The 23,874-nt window shown below is 49.7% G+C and overlaps 1 protein-coding gene across 2 annotated transcripts in view; it reads left to right on the forward strand.

Annotated features, from left to right (window-relative positions):
- Positions 1 to 23,874, forward strand: part of SFXN5 (sideroflexin 5) — a 202,505-nt gene that overhangs the window by 139,043 nt on the left and 39,588 nt on the right. For both annotated transcript variants that reach the window (XM_075931041.1, XM_075931042.1), the window contains 2 exons: positions 3,317 to 3,402; positions 19,075 to 19,192. In XM_075931041.1, coding sequence (XP_075787156.1) covers positions 3,317 to 3,402; positions 19,075 to 19,192 — 204 coding nt within the window. The remainder of the gene's footprint in view (positions 1 to 3,316; positions 3,403 to 19,074; positions 19,193 to 23,874) is intronic.

The following is a 23,874-nucleotide window of genomic DNA, read 5'->3' on the forward strand; positions in this document are numbered from 1 at the left end:
TTTTGAGTATTTGGTCCAGAAAACCTGGTTTAGTCAATCAAGATTAATGAGAGTAAGAATGGTAGAAATGCTCCCCAGTCTAGTAGCAAAAGGCGGAGTGAGAGCCGGTGGGTGAAGCTAGACACATTCAGATAAGAATGTACGGCACGGGGTTTTTCAAGTGGTCACTAAATCAACTTCCCTAGACCTCTGATTCTTCAGCACTTGAAGTCCTTAAATCCAGCCGGGCTATTTTTTAAAAATCTGTGTTCTAGCTCCCCCAGAAGTTGTGGGATTGGTGAAGGAACGGGCATGTTATGCTGGAGGTTAGATTAGAGGATCATAATGATCCTTCTGGCCTGAAAAATCTAATATCTTTTCAAGTGAGAGCCTCTTGTTCACTCCCAGCTGGTCTGAGGATTTCACTGGGGAAGCTATAAGCATTTCACTTACGAGTATGAAGCAGAGATAACACGCACCTTTTTACAAATGAGAAAAACGTAGTTTTAGATTAGCTCTTTAACCCATCCTGTGCCGAATGACACTAGCTACCATGAACCAAACCTTTGTAAGGAGACTCCAGCTGTTTTTATTTCTCTTGTTAACACCTGGTTTGCTCCTCCCCAACTTTCTGAACCGGCGATTCGGGGCATTCCAGCTCTGGGAGGGAGGAGGAGGAGCAGGGATGGAGCATAAATCCAGTGATTTGCACACACCAAAAGTGAAGGAAAGGGGAGGGAGGAACCGGTAAGTGCAGTGCCTAGTGCATGAGAGGCATGTGGGGGAGGGGAGCAGCCAGAGGGTCTATGGGCTGCAGGTGACGTGCCCACCGCTGTTCTAAACTGTCCTATGCTCATGACTATATTTGGACTTTCCTGTTTTCTCTTCTTGAGTAGCTTCGTCTCTGGCACAGCAGCGGATTGTCTCCTTGAACCGGGTGCTTTTCTAGTGGGTTTTAATGTGCAAGGTGAAGTGTGCAGTGGCACACGCCCAGGCAGGGTTGCTCATAATACACAGGGTATCTAATTTACCCTTCCAGGTGCCTGCCTCCCTGTTAATGTCGCCATGTGACTGAAGGGGAAACTGAGGCACGGAGCTGTTAAGCAATTTGCCGAGGGGCTCAGAAGCAGGTGGTGTTTAGAGCGGAAGCAGGTTTCCTGACTCGCCCCCACCCGATCTCTAGCCCAAGACCCCTCTGGGTCCCAATGTCAGGCCAAAGGGCGCAGGCCCGGGTCCTGAAGGGTAGCCAGCTTCCCAGCTTCCATTGATTCAGTGGGAGAGAAGCAAGTCAGTGTCTCTGAGGACCTGGGTTTGGCTGGTTGCCTGGCAGCTCCTTTTGAGTGCCAAGCTCCCGGCGGCTTGCTCTGTGCAGGAGAGGGCAGGGCAGCACTTGGCGGGGTGGAGAGGTGAGCCAAGCTGCCCTCCCATGCTGCTGCTACGGGCGGGTTCCCCGCACGAGGGGATTGGAACACAGTGAAGGGGGAAAGGGTGGGGCCGTTCAGCCGCCATCTTGCCTCGCGCACCAGGCCAGGCAGCTGTGCTGTCCCCCTCTCCTCTCTCCGTTCACCTGGGCTCTGCTCTCCCCAGCATCTTAGACTCCTCAGTTCTCCTCCTCCCAGCTCTGCCTGCACAGCCTCCTTCCTCAGCCAGTCTGCTTCTGGCAGCACCTGGTTGTCTCCCTCGTGGGACCCCTCCCAGCACCCCTCGCATGAGAACATCAGAACGGCCAGACGGGGGCAGGCCAAAAGGTCCATCCAGCCCCGTGTCCTGTCTGCCCACAGTGGCCAGCGCCAGGTGCCCCAGAGGGAGTGAACAGAACAGGGAACCATCCAGTGATCCCTCCCCTGTCGCCCACTCCCAGCCTCTGACAAACAGAGGCCAGGGACACCCTCCCTGCCCATCCTGGCTAACAGCCATCGATGGACCTATCCCATGTTCCCTCTAAGATTTTCCATCCATGAGCGGAGTGTTTTGTGTCTCATGCGCCAGCAATGAGGTCGTGTGTGCTGCCGTGGGACGCCCCCGTGGCGCAAACCCCCAAGAGACTCCTAGGTAGAGTCCCCTTACTTGTGGGGAGAAGGTGAGACATGCCCCCCCTCCTCATGGGGCTGGCTGTGAGTCCCCACTTGGGGTAGAGGGAAGCAGCTGCCAGCATCCTGGGCTTGCAGGGGAGAGGTGTTGGGGATGGGGCAGTGACACGTGAGGAACGGGGGGGAGGGTTGACAGAGCATTGCGGGGGCAGGAGCTTCTGAAGGGCAAAAGAGAGGTGTGGGAGGGGTCAGAGATGCAGGGGGCTCGAGCCCCAGGAGCAATCACACCACAGCCCCACTCCAGCCTTGGACAGCCTGCCCGCAGAGCAGTCGGGAAGCCACTACAGGCCCGTACACAGGAGCTGATCCATCCCTGCCCCTCCCCTTTTCCCCCAGCTGTTTGCAGGTTCCTGCTGTGGGAGGGAGAGGGGGGAAGAAGCAGGGATGGTGCACGAATCAGGCGATTCATGGGCTCCAGAAGTGCTGAGAGGGAGAGCGAAGGAGCAAGTAAGTGCAGGGTTCTAGTGTCCCTGTGCACAAGAGGCTCATGGGGGAGAGAGGCAGAGGGGGGTCACGGGGCCGCAGGTGGAACCCCTGTGGGCTGCTGCGGCCCACTGAAGTGCAGGAGGCCCCTCATGCGACCCACCCACCGTTATCGGTTGCCCATCCTTGCTCTACAGTCCAGCAGACAAAGGTGTATCTAACACAAGATCCAATGGCTGGAAACTGAAACTAGACAAATTCAAATGGGAAAGAAGGTGCCAGTTTTGAACAGGGAAGGTAATTAGCCATTAGAACAACTTGCCAAGGGGCGTGGTGGGTTCTTCATCACTGGCCATTTAAAAATCAGTTTTAAAATGTCCATCACTGGAGATTTTTAAGAGCAGGTTGGACAGACACCTGTCAAGGATGGTCCAGATGGTGCTTGGCCCTGCCGTGAGTGCAGAGGACTGGATCTGATGACCTCTCGAGGTCCCTTCCATTTCTAGCGTTCTCTGAGTAAATATTTTTCTGAAGAACTGCTCTAGCTCAAATAGGAATTAATTGAGGGAAGTTCTCAGGCTTGGGTTATGTAGCAGGTCAGACCAGATGTTCACAGTTGCCTCTTTCGGCCTGACAGTCTACAAATCTACATGCAAGTGACTGATAGGAACCTTGTTATTAGTCTTGGTTGTTGCATTACAACCGTATACCCACCATTCAAAATGCCAGGGGAAGGATGTGTGTCCCAGTGGATTGCTTGATCAATCAAGGCATATGCTGAGACCAGTTTTAAGTGTCTGTCTTCTCTCTCTTTTTTATTTCAGGCACTGATGGAGACAGCCCTGACTAGAGTGGTCCTGCCAATGCCTATACTGGTTCTACCTCCAATTATTATGTCTCTACTGGAAAAGTAAGTGTTGGATGATGTGGGACAAGGGGAAATAGCCAAGGGGCAGTGAGAGACAGCCTTTGTGGGTAAAGATGTGCAGTTTAGGATATGTCCGCGTAACACCAACAGGCAGAACCTGACTTGGGACCTCCGGAGCTTCGTGCATGAGGTCTCTCCGGAGCTTCGTGCATGAGGTCTCTCCGGAGCTTCGTGTATGAGGTCTCTCCGGAGCTTTGAGTATGAGGTCTCTCCGGAGCTTTGTGTATGAGGTCTCTCCAGAGCTTCGTGCATGAGGTCTCTCCGGAGCTTCGTGCATGAGGTCTCTCTGGAGCTTCGTGCATGAGGTCTCTCCGGAGCTTCGTGCATGAGGTCTCTCCGGAGCTTCGTGCATGAGGTCTCTCCGGAGCTTCGTGTATGAGGTCTCTCCGGAGCTTTGTGTATGAGGTCTCTCCGGAGCTTTGTGTATGAGGTCTCTCCGGAGCTTCGTGCATGAGGTCTCTCCGGAGCTTCGTGCATGAGGTCTCTCCGGAGCTTTGTGTATGAGGTCTCTCTGGAGCTTCGTGTATGAGGTCTCTCCGGAGTTTTGTGTATGAGGTCTCTCCGGAGCTTCGTGCATGAGGTCTCTCCGGAGCTTTGTGTATGAGGTCTCTCCGGAGCTTCGTTCATGAGGTCTCTCCGGAGCTTCGTGCATGAGGTCTCTCCGGAGCTATGGCCTTAACTAAAAGCCTCTAGTTCACCTCTACGGCCTGAACTAAAAGCCAGCGGAAGTTGTGGGAGCAGGGAGGGGATTCATCTGGGATGTCTCTGAAGTCCAGGATGCACTTCTTCAGCTAAGGGATGTATGTAACCCACACACCTGGGAGATGGGTCACCGTCCCACGGAGTGGCACTGAGACAAAGAAGGAGTTTGCTCTATAGCCTCAGCTGAGCGCCAGTGGCTTTTAGCGCTAGCAGCAGAGGTTCATGGACTAAGCTCCAGAGGTCTCAGGTTTCCACTTACAACACTGACAGGCAGAATCAAACCTGGGACCTGTAGAGACTCATGCTTCTGTCTCTCTGTAAGTGGTCTCAGTGCCACTCCATGGGACAGTGGACCTCCCACAGCAGCTGTGTGGGTTACCCCTGCTCTGGAACCAGAAGGCGTCATCCTCCCCTTCCCTCTCCCCGCACTAGAGACATACCCATGCTAGCTCTAGCTAGAGTGCTGAAACTAGCAACGTAGCCACAGCAGTGCAATCAGCAGGAGGGGCCAGTCCCATCGGAGAACCCAAGTGTGGACTCGGGTCAGCTAGCTCTCCCATGCGGCCGTGGCTGCTCTTCAGGTTTCAGCTTGTGAGTTTGATCGGAGCTAGTGTGAGTGTGTCTGCCTGAGCCAAAAGTTACATTCTCAGGCTCCAGCGTGGCCATTCACTGTGATTTGAGAGGCAATTCCCTTGTCAAATAGGCCAAGGACAAAAGTGTCCTCCGGTGCAGAGCAGCGATTGTATTGTCAGACGCTGTACTGCTCTTTTGGCCAGTGGTGTCGAATAACGTAGCTTCAATCTCAGTTTTAGGGCTTCTCCTTAAAAGGAACAAGAAGAAAACTTCTCTCTGAATTGCTGCAGCCTGAGCCCAAACCCAGCGTATTCAGTGGGAAAAAATCCCCGTTAAATTCTGCGGACTTTGGATCAGGCAGTAAGCATGTTATTTCATTCAGGCCTCTTTCTGAAACTGTGTCTCATTATCAGCCGCTGTCTGGAAGCCTGGGTAGGACACTAGCCTCAAATACTGTCTGTTGCATGCCCTCTGAAACGTGGCTACCTGGGGTAAGGGCTCATCTACATGGGCCACCGTACTTTGCTGTAACTTTCTCGCTCAGAGGTGTAAAAAAACCCACCCCGCCCCCAAGTGCGGCAAGTTGCAGTGTTGCTAAGTGCCAGTGTAAACAGGCTCCCAGCGCCGTTAGCTATGTCCCTGGTGTCAGTGGTTTACCGTGACCACACTGCCACATTCAAGTGCTGCGCGTGTAGATTTAGCAGTGTACCCAAAGCCTCAGCTTGACTCCCTTGTGATGAACGGCTGCATGGCATTTCATAAGAACAGCTGTACTGGGTCAGACCAAAGGTCCATCTAGCCCAGTAGCCTGTTTGCCAACAGTGGCCAGCACCAGGTGCCTCGGAGGGGGTGGACCGAAGACAATGATCAAGCGATTTGTCTCCTGCCATCCTTCTCCAGCGTCTGACAAACAGAGGCCAGGGACACCATTTCTATCCCCTGGCTAATAGCCTTTTATGGACCTAACCTCCATGAAATTATCTAGCTTCTCTTTAAACTCTGTTATAGTCCTAGCCTTCACAGCCTCCTCTGGCAAGGAGTTCCACAGGTTGACTACACGCTGTGTGAAGAAGAACTTTCTTTTATTAGTTTTAAACCTGCTACCCATTAATTTCATTTGGTGTCCTCTAAATGAAATTCATTTCAGTGCGCTTTAGAGAAATGCTACCCTATTAGTAGCGCCTTGGGGGGTGAGGGATATCATAGTATGTCTAATTATCTGCGTCACCGCATTTTAACAACATGCGTTCTGCATCTGCTGGCCACTCCCCCTCCCAGGTTTCAGCAAGTCCTTTTTCCTTTCTGCTAAGAAGGTAGCGCAGGGGGTTCTTCTGGTTCCGGATGTTTACTCCTTCCTGGCTTCTTGAAAGATTTTCTCTGCCAGAGAAGAGGCCATCGACTATCATCCCATCAGTACACCTCATTCAGTTTCAATGGGCTTTAATGGGGCGTGTGTCACCTGCGAGCCTTCAGAGACTGATTACTGCCTTGAAGAAGAGTGTCTCTAAAGAGCCAGCTCCCTTTGTTTAGACAGGCTAAGCTGGAAGCACTTTTAAAGCAAATGTTGGCAACATAAGACACTCCAATGACAAAGTAAACAATAATTAGCCCGACTGGGGATTGAACCAAGGACCAGAGCTTTGTCCTTGGTCCATAAATGCCACTGGACGATGTGAAATTCTCTCTGCTAGTTAACCAGGATCAAGCGTGATGTCTGATGTGCTTCTGAGCCTCTTGCATTTGTTCATTGGTATTGCTGTAGCCTGGCAAGACCTACTCCAAGACCTGGTCCGTGGAGTGCTTGGCGCTGTACAAACACAGTGTTCCTACCCTGGACTCTTTTACATAGACAGAACAGACAAAGGGAGGCAGGAATCAAAGTATTATTAGCCCCATTTTACAGATAAGAAGCTGAGGCAGAGATAGATTAAGGGCCTGTCTACGTGGGGAAACTGACTAGATTCCAATTTGGATTAAGCTAAATTGGAATGAGTGTGACCACACAGGGAACTATTCCAGAATAGCTATTATGCTTTAAGATCAAGCCCTGCCTTATTATGGAATCATTTCAAAGTGCTTTACAAAGGAGTTCAGTATTGTTATTCCCATTTTACGCATAGGGAAACTGAGGCAATGGGAGCAGAAGTGACTTGCCCCGTGTCACCTAGGAGGCCAATGACAGTGCTTGGAATTGAACCAGGACTCCTAGTCCCAAAGGGTTAATGCCAAGTAAAAAGTCTGTGCCGTCTGATGAGCTGTAAAACTAGCGTGTTATCGGGTATGTGCAAGGTGGTTTAAAGATCTTGGGGAACTTTTGATCCCCTTTGCCCAAGTGTCCTGGCCAGATCTTGGGAATTTTGGCATCACCTTAAAAATAACCCCCTCTGTTCCAGTCGTAGTCACCTTCCTCCTCTTCCCCCCCATGACCGCACTGGGCCTTGCCTTGCTCCAGCATCTCTTCCTTTTCTCATTAAGTCCCCCATGCATTAGGTACCGACTGCTCCAGCCTGCATGTGCTGAGGTGCAGTGATCTTCTCCTACCACTGGGGTTGCTTTCCTTACTGTAAATCTGGGGGTCTTTCCTGCTGCATGGACCTCCCGGTCGCTGCTCTTTGTTCATCCACCTTGGCTCAGTGGTTTTCTCAGGCCAGTAATTATAGTCTGAGGCTCCTTTCCTGCAGCAAGGAACTCTCTGCCCTTAAAAATGGGGGATGCAGGCAGCTTTGGGACGCCAGCAGAGGGTACCCAAGGGTAGGAGTCAGAAGACTCCCTAGGAGATTTCAGGAGTTCGTTCATCAGAGGAAGGTCAAGGCAATAGCAGACTAGGTCAGCAAAGAAAGAAAGACTCATAAAGCCAGGTTTTGAGGTGGCTAGCAAAGCTACATGGGTTTACTTCATGAGAGAACCAGGCCCATAAAGATGCCAATGGGGACATTGGCTGGGATTATACATTTGAATATTCGTACAATAGGAGCCTATTCAACATGTTTCTTGGAGCCTAGCTCCTGGAGTCAAGTGATTGGGTGAAAATCTCAGGATTCATTTTTTTAAAGTAATTTTTAGCCCTCATGGGTGCAAAGAAGAGCTTGAAAATGTGACCTGAGTGCTCCTTAAAGGCTCAAACCTCACCCAACCAACCAAACCCAACAGTTAGGTTTTTTTTTTTTTAAATCTCATGATGTTGAAGCCAGTTTCATGGTTTTGAGGCTCTGACTTTAATTTCTGAATGCTTTGGATTGGCAATACTGAGCGTATAGAATGAGGACTAGCAGAAATACAATTTTCTACATATTTATAATATTTACAGACAATGCAGAGATTTTCAAAGACACAAAAGAGCATATGGGCAGCCAATTCCCATTGGCTTTCACTGAGAAAAAGGTGTCTCGCTGTCATTGTGCCTTTGAAGATCTCTCCCGTGATAATACCTAGATTTAGAAAGCTATGATACATTATTCTGATTGCTGCCTTGCTTTCTGCCCTCATCGGTTCCAACAGGAACTTGTCTGCTGCTCTCTCGAGAACAGTTGGTGCTTTCAAAAACGGTCCCCTGCCATCTGAAGGCTTGGAACCCCAGTTTTCAAGTGCTACGACACTCCATCTTTCATTTATCTTTAGCAATGTGTGAGTTATCAGCTGCTAAAATCATGTTGGTATTGATATAGAGGAAATCACGAGATCATAATCATGATGATGTGATTTTTAAGATCTTCAGTTTCAAGTCAGTTCAACATTACGATGTATCTCCCAGTGCTGCTGCACTGCCTCACAGAAGTTATCATTCAGATGTCTGACCAGGCACCATCTTCTATGGTGCGCCATATAGCTTGGTCAGAGGGGAAGCTGCATTGCATCATAGGAGACATAGTCAAGTCAGGGAACCTGGCCCATAGGAGAAAATGGTGGCATGAGACTTGTAAACTACAACTCCCATGAAGCAGTACAGTACCATGAAGAGATTCAGTTTAATTTCGAATCGGCTTGAAACAAAATGTTTTGGATTAGTTCAACAAACGGAGACATTTCAATAGGAGTGTAGCCAACCTGAAATTAAATATTTTGATTCAGTATTCCTGATAGAAAATTGAAATGTGTTTGGCAAAATCAAAATTTTCCAGTGAAAAATTTCAATTTTGCAGAAACTGCCTTTTCTGTCAAAAAACAATTTAATTGGAAAATTGTCAGGCAGCTCTTTTTTCCTGTCTGTCAGAGAGACATGATGTGTGAGTTTGAAAACTTGTCTCTTTCACCAACAGAAGTTGGTCCAATAAAAGATATTACCTCACCCACCTGATCTTCTAATATCCTGAGGCCAGCGAGGCTAGAGTAACACTGCAAGCTGTCTGTCAGATTCTGGCTGTGATGGGACAGTTTTATTGCAGCTATAATAAGAGACAGATGAGGTGTATTACACATAGCTTTCGTGATTTAAAAAAATTCGTATTACTTTAAAAATGATATGGAGACTAATGATTTACTATTTTGATGGCTGAAAGTGATTTTAAATAAACCTAGGCCTGAGTCACAGAGTTCCATCTGGATCTTCCTCAGAGCTCTGGTGTGTTTGAATCTGAGGTTTTGGTTAGTGAGAAAAGTGACTCGTACAAATGCCGCTCTGATGTCAATTGGTGTTTTCCCTTGACCTCAGTGGAGCCGTGTTCCGTCAGCCCATTGTCCCCATCAGTGGTTTTTAGCTTAAAACAAAACTAATCCAATGTTGCTGGGCGGGGTTTGTCCCAGTATTTTAAAAGTTTATTTTAGTGGCCAGTTCCTGGTCGTCGTCTTTCCATTTGGATCCGGGTCTTTCATCTCTCCCAGCCATATCTCACATCTCTCCATCTGCATGTTTTAACTCCCCCAGCTGCCTCTCTCATCTCTCATGCCATTTTTTTTTCAGCTCTCTTGGCGGTTCTAGTCTCTTCGCCTGCTGCGTATTTTAACTCCCTGGGCCTTCCTTGTTTGCTCTTTAGGCAACTCAGTGTTACCTCCCACTGCTCAGCTCTCTGGTGCTCCATTCTTTCTCCATGTCTCATGCATCTCCCGCTGCCTGGATGTGAGGTGGAAGCATCCATCCTCTCGAATCCACGTTTATTTTGGGACGGCGCGTGCCATGCAAGCAGCACAATGTTGGTTATTTTGCACAGATGTATTCTTGTTTAAGTTGTATAATTAAAAATACCTATCTTAAGACAGACTCAATAAAATAGAAATGCAGCATAGCTGCATCCAGGAACGTAGTAACATTCAAAGTTTAGGACGTAGCTAATTTTAAAACAGAAGAAAGTATGAGAACTCCATTGTGCACCTTCTCTGGTGTAGGCTCACTGGACCAAACCCACCCCTAACACAACTCTCGTTTCAGTGGTGTTACACCAGGAATGAATGTACTGTATTTGTCTCTCATTACGTTGTCATCATGTGTATGCGTATATGAATCCTACTGGACAATGGCTACAGGGAGATGAGGAAGAAAAGGTGCAGAGATTCACCAACAAAGCATTAGTTGCTGCAGCCATATTGCTAGCTTCCTCTCATTCCCCTTACACAGCTTCTTGCTTCTCACAGAAACAGAGGTAAAACCTGTTCATTGTATGGATTGTACCCTTGTTATCGGACACAGTTGCAGCCTAGCATGGTTCTAAAACACTGCCCTTGCGGTATGATCCCATTAAGTTAATTGGGAACAGGACAGGGCTTCATCTTGGGAAGTGGTTCTGGGTGTAAACTGGTGAAATCACACCAGTTAACACCAGCAGTGATTTTCATAGAATCCTAGAACACTAGAACTGGAAGGGACCTCGAGAGGTCATCAAGTCCAGTCCGCTGCCCTCACGGCAGGACCAAGCACCATCTAGATCAGGGCTACTCAACACACAGCCTGCGGGCCACATGTGGACCGTGGCCTGTTTATTTGTGGCCCGTGGGTGGGAGCTAAAACAAAAAAGTGGTCAATAGAATGGTCTTTTGTTGAGATGCATTTTAGTAGTTAAATTCCTGGACTGTCATTTCTCATTCAAAGTGCTGACCTAGGAAGGGAAATGGGGTAAATATTACATGTTATTAATATCAGCAGAACTGACTTAAATGGGGCCTGTGTGTTGTGTAGCCTTCCCTTAATTTTGTGTTCATGCCCCTCACCGTGAAAGAAGCAGTTTGCATGTATATGTGCATGTATGTGCAACCACACTTAAGCTGTGGCCCTCGGCATGTGCTGAGAGTATTATTGGGGCTTCCAAAGTTGAGTAGCCCTGATCTAGATCATCCCTGACAAATGTTTATCTAAGCTGCTCTTAAAAATCTTCACAGATGGAGATTCCACAACCTCCCTAGGCAGCTGACTCCAGCGCTTAACCACACTGACAGGCAGGAAGTTTTTCTCAATATCCAACCTAAACCTCCCTGGCTGCAATTTAAGCCCATTGCTTCTTGTCCTTGTCCAGAGGCCAACGAAAATATGTTTTTCCCCTCCTCCTTGTAATACCCCCATTTTCTATAAGAAAATCTGAGGCAAGATCTCTGCTCCAAAGAGCTTACGGCCTTAGCCTGTATGTCAGACATACAGCCCTGGTGCCAGACCCAGCTTTCTTTACATGGCCCACATGACCTTCGGACTGGTGATAGCTCTGTCAATGGGCAGAACTGAGAATGGGTTTCGGTGCAGGGGCCTGCGAGGAAGAAGGCACAGAGCTGCGTGGAGATCAGCGAGGCGGAGGGGAAGGAGGACGTGCTGGCAGAGCAGAGAGTGCACAGGCTGTGGAGTGAGAACAGAGGTATAGGCAGGAGGAAGTCTCTGAGCTGCGCAAGGCCTGAAAGGCCAGGATGAGAATCTGGCTCTGGCTGCAGGAGGTGAGATGAGGCAAGTGGAGGGATTTTAGGAGAGGAGAGGAGGGGGAGGCAGGGAGCACAGGGCTGCAGTGGGGATCGCAGGGGTGTGTTTAGAATATCACCCTGCACCTTTCAGCAGCAGAGGTGGTGATACAAATGTCAAAGCGGACTCCTCGCACCCAGCAGGGTGCCCCATGTTCACCGAAAGCCTATTGGAGACGTTCCCATCCTTTCCCACTGCAGAACCCACCCCGCAGCTGGTATTTTGTGGTCCCTAAGTGGGCAGTCTCCGGCTACGTCTAGACGACAAGCCTCTTTCAAAAGAGCGCATCTAGACTGCAACCACTTCTTTGGAAGAAGCGAGCCGCTTTTTCAAAAGAGATCACCCAGGCAGTCTGGACGCTCTCTTTCGAAAAAGCCCTGTTTGCATTCAAGAAGTGCACTTTCGAAAAAAGGCGTTATTCCTCATAAAATGAGGTTTACCACAGTCGACAGAACCGCTGCCTTCTTTCGATTTAATTTCGAAAGAATGCAGTAGCAGTCTAGATGCAGGATATGTTTTTTCGAAAAAACCCTAGAGTCTAGACACACCCTCCGAGAAAGGACAGGGTGTTGGAGACCATGGGCGGCGCTGACATTGCCTTCCCAAATAGGCAGGGTGGCCCCACCCATGCTTTGCCCCAGGCCCCCTCACACCTGTGTGCAGCAGGCTTCTCTTGGCCTGGGGCTGTTGGCTGGAGAGGCAGAAGGAGGGGAAGAGGCATCCAGGGGTCAGGCCCAGCCCACACTTCCCAGCCCTGGTGCTCCAGAGCCAGGAAGGCCGGAGCCGGAGTGCGCATTGGGAGGGGAACAGCTGGGGAACCTTGGGTCACTCCGGAGCTGGGGGCGACAGCGAGAGCTAGCCGCTGTGGTGGGGGGTGCGCTTGGCTCTGGGTCGGAGAAAGTGGGAAAACTGCAGCCACTTTGATAAATTTGTTCTAGACAGCAGCATTATCTTCTGCCTGGTCCCAGGAGCGCAGTTACACCTTTCAGCAGCCTTTGTGCAGTGGAGAGTTTGTGTCAGGATTTTAACAGGAACTAGCACAACAATTTCTCCTTCCCTCTCCCTCAACCTGTGATAAACCCAGTGTCTTGGGGTTTGTTGCTGTGCAGGAGAGGAGAACTGGGAATCAATTAATTTGTTTTTTTGAGCTAAACAAAAAGGGAGTCTCATAACCAGAGCAAAAGAAGGTGGCAGGACTTTTTGGCAAACAGACGAGAACTAGAGACCTTTGGCTGGAAATCTTCCTGCTGAGGGGATACGTAAGGCTACTGGTTTGATTTATTCAGGGGCAGGATTCTCGCTATTCTGTGCTGTATAGATCCTGAGATCCTGCAGCAATGAGTGTGGTATTTGTGCCTTCCCCTAGCGCATTAGGCAATGCGATTGCACATCTGTCACATATTTTGTTCTCTTGTCCTCATCTCCGGGGAGAAGTGTGTGCCACAGTCTTTTCTTTTGGAGGGTTTGTACCCACCTGCATACTTGCTGTGTGTTTATACTAGAGATGCAAAGGTCAAAGAAACATTCCTGGCACTCAGGACAGCAAGGGGGGAGGTTCGTGGTGGTCCGTAGGTCTCGAGGGAGTTCATTTTGCCTTCTTGGGCCTGCCCCTGAGAAAATGCTGTCTCCTGCACAGACAGGCTTTCCCCTTCTTGCAGGGATGCTAAATTGCGGTTAATTGGCTAGTCAAGTATTCGCTGGAATTTCCATCCACGACTCGACTAGTCAATAGGCGCTCCTGCGTTCCTCCTTCGAAATGTATAAGAGCCCCCACTGGGTCTCTTGTATATTTCAAAGGAGGAATGGGGAACCATGTGCAGCCCGGGGTCAGCGGGAAGTCCCCCGCTGACCCCAGGCTGCATGTTGCGCTCCCGATGTGAAATACCACATGGAGTCAGGGTCAGCTGGTCCTAGGCTCCGCACAGCATTTCAGCGGAACCTGGGATCAGCTGGGGACTCCCCAGCTGACGGCGGGTTCCGCGTGGCACTTCCCCAGATCCTGATCCTGGGTTCCGGTGAAATGCCGTGTGGCACCGCCCTTTGAAGTACCCCCTCTCCCCCCCCCAACTTTGCTGCCTCTATCTTGTACCCGTTGGAGTCTGCTCAGGGCTGAACGCCTTGTGCCCAGGTACGTCCTCTCAATGTTGCACAGAGGGCAAAGGTCACAAAGTGGAAGACAGCGGTCAAGTGGTTTCACTGAAATACCCTTTATTCTGCCATAAAACCAGACGGGCCCGTTTTCAAACATTTACTGTCTAGTTTAAAATAATCCCGAGCCGCTGACTGAGCCAGGTACCTGCAGAGAGTTTCAACCTGTTTCCTTTTGGCAACGCCCAGCGTGTGCTCAGAGCTCTCCACACACTCTGCAGATCTAGCCTGTCTCACGGAGTTCACAATGGGCAAGGCAAGGGAAAGAGGGAATATCACCAGGCGATTTCTTTACCGGATCGCTCCATCCGCTGTAGGGTGCCTCTCAGAAGTGGGTCTCCAAGAGGGACTTAAATGCAGGCAGGGCCGGGGCCCTGTAGGTAAGCGCCGAGGGTCATGTCATGCACAGTGGGCCACACAGAAGAAGGCATAGCATGACTGTGTGTGAAACTGACCAGTGGTCCAGGGAGGCTGGTAATGTCAGCGGAGCGCAAGGGCTAACGAAATGCATGGAGAGTGGCCAAGTTATACTGCCCTAGAGAAAAGGGTGGAGGGTTTTGCTAGGCAGGGGAAGGCTCTGACTTCCTAAACCGCCAGCCTGGCCCTGCCCCCAGAACACCTACCGCAGGCATTCTGGGGGTGAAGTGCTGCTGCCCCCAAGCGCCCTCCTTTCCTCCCCATGATCCAGGGCTGTGGAGACGGGCCATGTGCCACCCACCCTCCCTGTGGAGCTGGGGGAGGGAGCAACTTGGCTCTTGTGAGGGGGCGGGGCCTGGGAAGAATGGGTGGGACTGGTGGCTTTTCTAGAGATGAGTTTCTTCTCTCTCTTAACCTCCCATCTAGCCCAGATTTTAATATGATTGGTCTCAAGGCATGCAGTGAAATGGGCTCAGCTCACAGCATCATATCCGCATGCGTCCAGGCCTTGGCGAGGCTCTGACATAGCACAAGTTAAAGCTGGTTTTTTGTAAAGGGAAACCCTGGAGTCCCTGGCTCCCTTGGCAGCTGCCTCATCACTAGCAAAGCACAGCATCCCATTGAGAGTGGCCCTTTGTGGGGCTGGGGGCTTGCAGGGCATGTGGGGGGGAAACTCCCTCTGGGAACGGATTTTGAAAAGAGAGACCTTCCAGCTGGCAAAATAAATCAGCTGGATGGTTCTGATCCCTCGGGGTAGCTGCTTGTGGCAAAAGTGGGTCAGCAGGCTCCAGCTACAGGACAGTTCCATGAGGGACAGGAAAACGACTCCAAACATTCCTTTATTTGGGAGGTGCAGTTGTAACAAGATGCTCTGAGTAGCCACTGCCTGCCTGTGATGTGCCTCGGGTCTTTGACCCACAGGAAATCAACATACTGTTCCTGCCCCATTGTAACTGTCAATCGCTCACAATACGCGTTCGCTATGATCCTGTTTATATTAAACACGACAAAACCCACAGAATCTGCCAGTCGGGAGATTTCAGTTAACTCCTGTCATATTTAGTTTAGCATCTAACACCTTCTTCTAGGCAAATACAGCTCTGGTTCACTGAACCCGATAACTCCTTTTTAGTACACCAAGTGACTTCCATATGGAATAAATTACAGTACCTCCTGAAAAACACCAGAGGCAGCTGCCAAATTATGCAAAATTTAAATCACTAATGAACAATGTGATGAAAGTTGAATGAAGGTGTATTTACAAGATCTACAACACACGGTGTCTGTGGAGCAGATGTACTGTCTGCATAAGTTGATCTAGATACACACACACGCATATATATATGTATATATGTAAATGGGATCTGTAAGGTCTTTCTGTTTTAAATACAACTATCTCAGAATAATAATTTATACCTGAGATCAATGAGCCAGACGCTCTTCATTATGTCATTGGCTTGCTTATATCTGCTGTGCGTCAGCAGCAAGATGCAAAAAAAAAAAAAAAGTAGGCTCTAGGGAATTTTGAGGGGGAGTAGACAGACAAGCCTTAAAAAGAGAGGGAGAGAGACAGACAGAAGGAGAAAAGTGGCAGTGGCAGGAGGAGAAATACTCTACACATCCATAGTGTGTTTCCTCCAAAGATCAGTTTACAAATGTTCATTGTGCTTCACAGTCGAGTGTCAGGAGGCGACGTGTGTTTCAGAAATGGGAATAATAGGATTGCGATGTTACTACAGGTTGAACCTCTCTAATCCAGAACTCTTTGGTTCAGAAACCTCCATTGTCCGGCATGATTTTAATTAGCCGGATGTCCACTTTTCATGGGTGTGACCACGTTTCCTGTGATCCCATAAAGTTTGTTTGCAGCCACTAGTCCAGACTATCAGTGTTTTGTGCTGTTATTTAGCTCTAAATCACTCCTAAATGTCCTCTAACAGCCTAGTTAGCAGTGGAAGTGTTGGTAATGCTACTGACCCCCCGTGGGCTGGCAAATTCTCTGCTTCAGAACTGGTCAGGTCCCGAGGGTTCTGGACTAGAGAGGTTCAACCTATATTTTGCAGGAGCCTATGCAGAGGAACGGAAGAATCAAGGCCCATGTTTTCAAAGGCATCTTCTAATTCTACATGCTTTGTGTTTGGGTGCCCAGGTTAGGCATGCTGGGTCTGATTCACTCGTATAGCTTGAGGGTGACTTGCCCCCGTGCACCGCTGCTCTGATTTGCTAGTGTATTGCACTCATTTTCCACTGGTGTCGTTGACAATGCTAGCGGCAGCAAGGCATCTAAAGCCAAGCACCCAAAAACTGGAGCGACTCAGAATTAGAGGCCACTTGGAAAGATTTGTGCCGGTCCGACATATTGTGAATGCTAGAGGACTCGGGTAGGCAGCCGAGCTAACCCCCCAGCATAGGTGGTGCTGGAACAACTTTTCTTGGGGGGTGCTGAAGGCAGAAACCACGGATTGGGGCTGTTATTGCTACTTCAAACCAGGGGGGTACAAAAGCAGCCCCCTCTCCCATAGTTCGTGCACCTATTGACTAAGCTACCGTCTCTCGGGGAGGTGGATTAAATACAGCGAGCGAACCCCTCCTGTTGCTGGAGTGTCTGTGCTGAGGTGGTGCCACCATGACCCTGTGTCATTTCAAGTGTAGACGTCTCAGGGGCGAACCTGTTGATAGGAACTAGGAGTCCGCTTTCAGTTTTGCGCCCTAGCAGCTGGGCAAGACTCCCGGTCTCTTTGCCCGGAGATAAACTAGTTCACCATTCAGCAAACAGCGAATTAATTCTTTGTTCCGCTTCGAGTAGGGCCCTGCCCAATTCATGGCCATGAAAAAGGCATCCCGGACCATGAGAAATCTAGTCTTTGGTGTGTTTCTATCCTGTACCAGCGATTCACAAACGGTAGCAACCCGAGGATTCCCATTTCGATTTCAAATGTTCCGCTGGCCCCCCCCCCAGGCTCTGCCCCCACTATGCCCCTTTCCCGAAGGCCCCACCCCACCCTTCTTCTTCCCATCCTGGTTAATCCTGCCCTTTCTGCCCCCTCCCCTAAGCACACCCCATCCCCCCTCCTCCTGTTCCCTCCCAGCACCTGCTCACCCTGCTGAACAGCTGTTCCCCGGGGCCTTGATCAGCTGGGACAGTGAATTCCCTGGAGGTCCGCGGACACCAGTTTGAGAGATGCTGCCTTATACGCCACCAATTTCATAGAGCGACCAGGGCTGCTCCTAACCCAAAAGGGAATGGCAATGGGGGTCCCAAGATTATTTTAGGGGGGTGCTATTGCCACCCTTCTGTGCTGCCTTCAAAGCTGGGTGGCCGGAGAGTGTCTGCTGACGGAGGCCCAGCTTTGCAGGAAATAGCACACAAGCGGGCAATATCATACCTGGCCAGCCTTCTGTGCTGCTGCTGGCGGTGGCCCTGTCTTCAGAGCTGGGCTTCTGGCCAAGAGGCACCAATTGCCAGTTCCCTAGCTCTGAAGGCAGCACCGGCACCTAAAGCAGTAAGGGAAGCGCTACCTCAATCCCCTCCCAATAATCTTGTGACCCTCCCCCCAATTCCTCTTTGGGTCAAGACCCCTACAGTGACAACACCGTGACATTTCAGATTTAAATACCTGAAATCACGAAATGTACTGTTTGCAAAATCCTGTGGCCATGAAATTGACCAAAATGGACTGCGAATTTGGCAGGGGCCTTTGCAAATAGGAGATTGTGGAACAACTAGCAATAGAGATCAGATGTAGGTTTTCGGATGGGGGAGACCACTGTCGGGATATTAGGCAGCATTTCTGGTCCCTCTCTGCAAAATACAGACGACAATATTTCGATAAATGTTATTCCGAGAACTGATTTGAGAACAAAGATTCTAAAGGCAGAAGAAAAATGATCCTCCTAGCTAATTATGAATCATTTATACTGAACTTCACAAATTTTAGAATCCGAGTCCCAATTAAGACATTACACTTCATGTGTTAATTAGGTTTTTTTTTTCTTTAAATCAAGCCATAACTCTTCTTAATTAGGAGGTTATAGCCATTGTAATTTGAACTGGCCTGTGTTTAAAAACCTCCTGGAAATGACACCTGGGAGCTGTACCAGTGATCCCTTTAAATTGGTTTAGTTTTTACTTGGGTGATTATACGGACCCCAACTGGGCAGTAATTAAAAAGGGGGTAGCTTCCAAATGAAAGCGCCGGGGTGAAACCCAGCAATGGTGCCTGGGTTTTAAACTGTGTGCCCGGGAAGCCGGAAAGAGGCCAGTCTCTGTGAGTTTCTCTACAAGGGCTCTAATGGACGGTGGTATTTTACGCACAAGTTGAATGCATCAGGCCCAGCAATAGGCTGCCCCTCTCGGAGAGCGGGGATCCATTATCTACTTTTCATTGCTGGCAGCTCTTGAAAGCTCAGTGTCCAAGAGAATAACGTTAGAAGTTCGTCAGAATATCGCTAAGGGCCTGATCCTGAACCTCCTACTCAGATACACCCCCTGCTGACTTCTGCAGGAATGCTGCCTGAGCGTAGGCTACAAGGATTGGGCTTATGTGCTTTTCCAGGCTCCTGCTAACAGACGTTGGATAATACGGGCCCAGCTTGCACAATGTGCACCTCTGAGTTAGTCCAGTTCGCTGTCAGGGGACTGCTCAAGCCTACAGGATTGGTGCAGATGGTGGGGCACCGCGAGTAGCGCTCTCTTCTGCGAGGGGGTCTCTCTGATCTCGTCAGCAGGGCGTCACTCGACGCACGTGAGGGCCAGAGAGCTGGTCCTTTTTCAGGAGCGTTGCGGTAGCGGGAGGGCTCTGGAGACCTGAGCCCGGGAGACGGTGAGATGGGGGTTGGAGCTGCTCCTGGTGCGGTTCTAACGGAGCAGCCGCGCTGGGGTGGCCGATGGCGCGAGGTAACTTGGGGTGTCTGTCGGGCTAACCACGCCTCCCTCCTCTTTGCAGAACATCTTTCCTGCGATCCCGGCCCCGGATGGTCCTCCCCGTGCAAGGCCTTGTGTGCCTCGCGGCCTTTGGCCTGGCTCTTCCCTTGGCCATCAGTCTCTTCCCGCAGATGTCGGAGGTCAGTGCACGTCTACTCTGTGTCACACTGCACAGCATGAAGCAGGGGTGTCCTATATCTCTCTTGCCCCAGCCGTAGCTCCAGCAAAGTCGGTTTGTCTCACCCAGCTAAGGGGGGGGGGGGGTGAGTTTTTATCAGGGGATCGATTGCCACCCCAGCAGCCCCCAGAATGTAAAACCTCATGTGGTCCTAGAGATTTGGGGAGGAGTCCATGGGAAGTGTGGCTCTTTCCCACCTAGGCATAGAGAGGACATGTTGAATTGGAGCTTAGGGAGACGGAGCAGGCCTGCAGCCGTGGGTTTGGTATGGGGAGAAGACACTGACTCACAAAAATCGATTGCTCTGTTGAACGTTCACTACTAGGCTTCCTCTTCTTTTGGAGTCAGCTGTTCTCTTCTTGACTTAAATATGTGCTTGGTTATATATATGGCCTCCTGCATGTACATCACAGCTTGCTCAGCACATGGCAGTACTGGATGCATGCACAGAGGCATGTTCATCTTTTATGATCACTTGGGTTTTCCTTTCCCTTAGCTGGCGATTGGATCATACAGTACCTGCCCTGAGTGATCGAACCAGGAGTTGTGATGTTGTTATATTTATTACAAAGGATTTAACTCCTGAGCTTTGGAGTAAAGCAAATGCAGGCTGAAGTTAACCAGCAATGAACTGAATAGAGTCCCGTGTTCCATGCAAGAAATACATGGTTTAAAGGCAACATATCGCACCATTCCTATTTGGCTCCTCCTTCACCCCATCCTTTTTTTTTCCTCCCATAGGACTTAGCTGGTTCATCCCCACCTGTCTTGAGGATACTTAGGCTAGGCAGCAATCCGTTTTAACACATACTCATCGCAGGGAGGAGCAGGGACCCAAAACGTTCTAGTGAGGCTTTTTAAAAACGTTATCCGGAAAGTATCCTGTCTGCTTGTACTTACAGGGTAGCAGCTGTAGTTAAAACAGTAACACGCTAAAACTGACATTGTGGCCCTCTGTATTATTTCTGTCATTCTAGGTCAAATGTGTTCAGTTCACAAGTCAACCCATGGTTGTGTTTCCTGCCTGAGGGACCTGACAGGTCACCATGGGCTCTAGGGCTCTGTCTACACTACGAGGTATTTTTTTGGCAGAAAATATGCTAATGAGGAACTCGTTAACATAAGTCGTGATCTCATTTGCATATTTTCTGCCGTTTCTTTTTGCGCAAGGGGTTTCTGTGCAAAAAGAAGCAGCGTGAACTGTTTTTTTTTTGCGCAAAAACCCCATTTTGCACAAGATACTTGTGTTTCTCCTGGACAGACATAAGGATCTTGTGCAAAACAGGGGTTTTGCGTAAAAAAAAAAAAGTTCACGCTGCTTTCTTTTTTGCGCAAAAAACCCTCGCACAAAAAGAAATGGCAAAAAATATGCAAATGAGATTGTGACTTATGCTAAGGAGTCCCTCATTAGCATATTTTCTGCCAAAAAATCTCGTCGTGTAGACAAAGCCTAAGAATCAAACTGGTTCATGCGGTCTTCAGAAATGAGCTGCCTCTTTCCTTTCTGATGCTTCTGGCAGAACCCTGCCTGCACACCCTCCCATGTCTGTGTTGTCTCCAGAGAGTGAATGTCGTGAGCATGTGGTTTTGTCTTAAAGCTCCTATGACAGGAAGACGCACAAGGAGCAGATACGTTCTCACGGCTTCACACAGCATTCCACCGTGTCCATTTCATCTCCAGAGCATCTCTTCTGGGCAGGGACCGGCTTTGCTTGGTGTCTCGTGCACTTTTGTGTAGGCTTTTTTTGGCCAGAAGCTACACGTCAGGGCCAGTTTGTTCTCTTGCTTAAAGGGTCACCAACATGTAAGTTAAAAGAAGATGGGATATTTAACTGTGGAAGCCATGGAATTGGGGTCCATTCACAACTGCCACTGAAATTGTTTGGACCTAACTTCCTTGGACGAAAACAACAAATGGTCTGGTAGCACTTTAAAGACTAACAAAACATGTAGACGGTATCATGAGCTTTCGTGGGCACAACCCACTTCTTCAGATGGCCAGAGTTATGAGTTTAGGATGTGCATACCCAAAATAAATAGGGGAGGGGGAGGGGAGGAGGGAGGGGAAAAAAGGAGGGGGCTGAGAGACAGGGAGCTAGAGGGAATCAGTAAGTATCTGAAGATTGAGTAGTTAAAACAAAGCAGATAAGAATCAAAGTCAATGGATAGAACCCTTCCTGACAGAAGAGTCTACCCAAAGAGCTGTTTGCACCGTCAATGGCAGTTAAGTTGGTCGTGTCCCAACCAACTTTCATCACCATTGAGTCCATTAGCATGTGAATTGAATTTGCGGATGAACTCTAATTCCAATGCTTCTCTGTGGATCTGGCTGATACTTACTGATTCCCTCTTGCTCCCTGTCTCCCACCCCCCTTTCTTTTTTTTCCCCTCTCTCCTCCCCCTCTCCTATTTATTTTGGCTGTGCACATCCTAAATTCATAACTCCGGTCATCTGAAGAAGTGGGCTGTGCCCACGAAAGCTCATGATGCCGTGTACATGTTTTGTTAGTCTATAAAGTGCTACCAGACTATTTGTTGTTTTTTTTGTAACAGACCTAACTCGGCTACCCCCTGAAGCTTCCCTAGACAAGTCAGTAAGGCTTAAATTTTCAAGAATGTCCACTAACAGGCCCGCCGACCAGGGGTGGGGAAGGAGAGGAGGCAAAGGGAGCAACACTGCCCCAAGGCCTGGTGGTTGAAAGGGGTCTGGTGCCCTGGCTGCCACTGCCCTTCTTGGAGCTGCCTAGGGAGGCAGGGGCTCTGCCCGGCACGCTCCAGGTAGTGCTGGGGGCACGTGGTCTGGGCAGTGCAGAGGACTGGCTGCCTTTCGCTCTGCCCCTTCTACCTGAGGCCCTGCCCTTTCCAGGAGCATGGACCCGCCCCCTCACCATCTTGCCATGGGCCTGGCATGGTTGTCAGCATCCCTTACAGTTGGGGTTTCCATCTTCAAGCACCTCGGGGCTGATGAGCACCGAGTCAAGCCATGGGTATCTAAAGTTTGTTATCCAGAAATTGATGCATCCAAAATGATATGCCCTCTGTGAAGGTTTGGGCCTTTAAAAAAAAAAAGTCCATGCCTTTGTTTCCCTATGCAAAAAATGAGCTTGTGACAATGCGTACCGACACCTAAAATGCACTTTGAGCTCCTTTGGCCTGTCAGGGTTTACTGATGTTAATGGCCGTGTCCAGCTCTGTTCATATTTCAGAGAAAAATGAATATCCGTCTTGAAAATTGCAAACAAAGGGACATTTTTAAATGATACAAAGATGATTTGACAGTGACTTTCTAAAAGCAAAAAAAAAAAGTGCTGATTAGCTGCTAAAATAGGCTGGCGTGCTCTCCGCCCACTCATCGTGTCAGCGAAGGCATCACAGCCAGTGGTGTATTGCTCATTATCCACCGGGACTCAGCTCTCGTCCCTCCGCTTTAAGAGAAGTGCGGTTCTGCTGTGGGAACTGCGGTATCAGGCATTTTCATAGTTCGTCTTCTGAGACTCCCAGTCTTTAAACCAGGGTGGGCAAGGTATGGCCCGCAGGCCAGATCCAGCCCACTAAGCCTTTTAATCTGGCCTGTCTGCTCCTGCAGCTGGGAGCAGCATCATACAGAAGCTGGGGAGAGGGGGAGAGGCTTTGCACACTGCATTCACCCCCAGCAAAATCTCTCAGCTCTTATTGGCTGGGAGCCGGCCAATGAAAGCAGTGCGGCACAATTTCTCAGCTCCCATTGACCAGTTTCCAACCTATAGGAGCTGAGAGATTTTGCTGGGGGCAGAGGCAGTGCGCTGAGCCTTCCCCCACAGAGCAGAGAGCCCCGTGGAACAGCCAACTGAGAGCTGCTTGTGTGTGCTTTTGGCCAGAGCCTGCCTCTAGCACCCTACCGCCTCCTGCACCCAACTCCCTCCCAGATCCTGCACTCCCTCCTCTCCTGCACCCATACCCTTCCTGAACTCTGCACCCCAATGCCCTGCACCAGGTCACAACCCCCTCCTTCAGCCAAACTCCCTCTCAGATCCCACACCGTCTCCTGCACCCCAGTTCCCTACCCTGAGCTCCCTTGTGCACCCAACCTCTGCCCAGACCCAGCACCCCCTCCATAGGAAAGCATGACCCTTGACAACTTACCAAAACCTTGGTGTGACTCCCCCATCAAAAATTATCACCCACCCCTGCTTTAAACGGTTTGCCTCTCCAGCCCTACAGAGTCTGATTCTAATCCATTTAATGGCCGATGAGCTATCGGGACATTCAGCACCCCAGAAATGAGCAGAGTAGGTCAGTTCTCTAAAACCATAATCTCTTCAGAGCCAGTTCTCCACAGACATGACTAGGTGTCCTGTCGCAGCCCATCTCCCGAGCCTCAATTTGAAGCAAGCCCCTTCAGGATCTGAGCATGTGATGTGTTTGGCTTATGTGTGGGCACGAGTAGCCCACAAAATCTCCTTCTACCAGCTATGCTAGCAGACCTTCCTGTGCCTCTCGGTATGACCTCTGTGCCCAGTGCTAGAAGTATTTGTGGCCAAGCAGCTAGAGATTGGACGCTAGAGACACTTGTAACGAGCTATGTCCATGGAGCAAATGATTGGCAACAGGAATGTGACCAAGGTATTCAGCTCCAAAGGCGGCCTGGCCCAAAGAGGGACCATT

This window comes from Pelodiscus sinensis, chromosome 5 (genome assembly GCF_049634645.1).
Source record: "Pelodiscus sinensis isolate JC-2024 chromosome 5, ASM4963464v1, whole genome shotgun sequence".
NCBI lineage: Eukaryota > Metazoa > Chordata > Testudines > Trionychidae > Pelodiscus > Pelodiscus sinensis.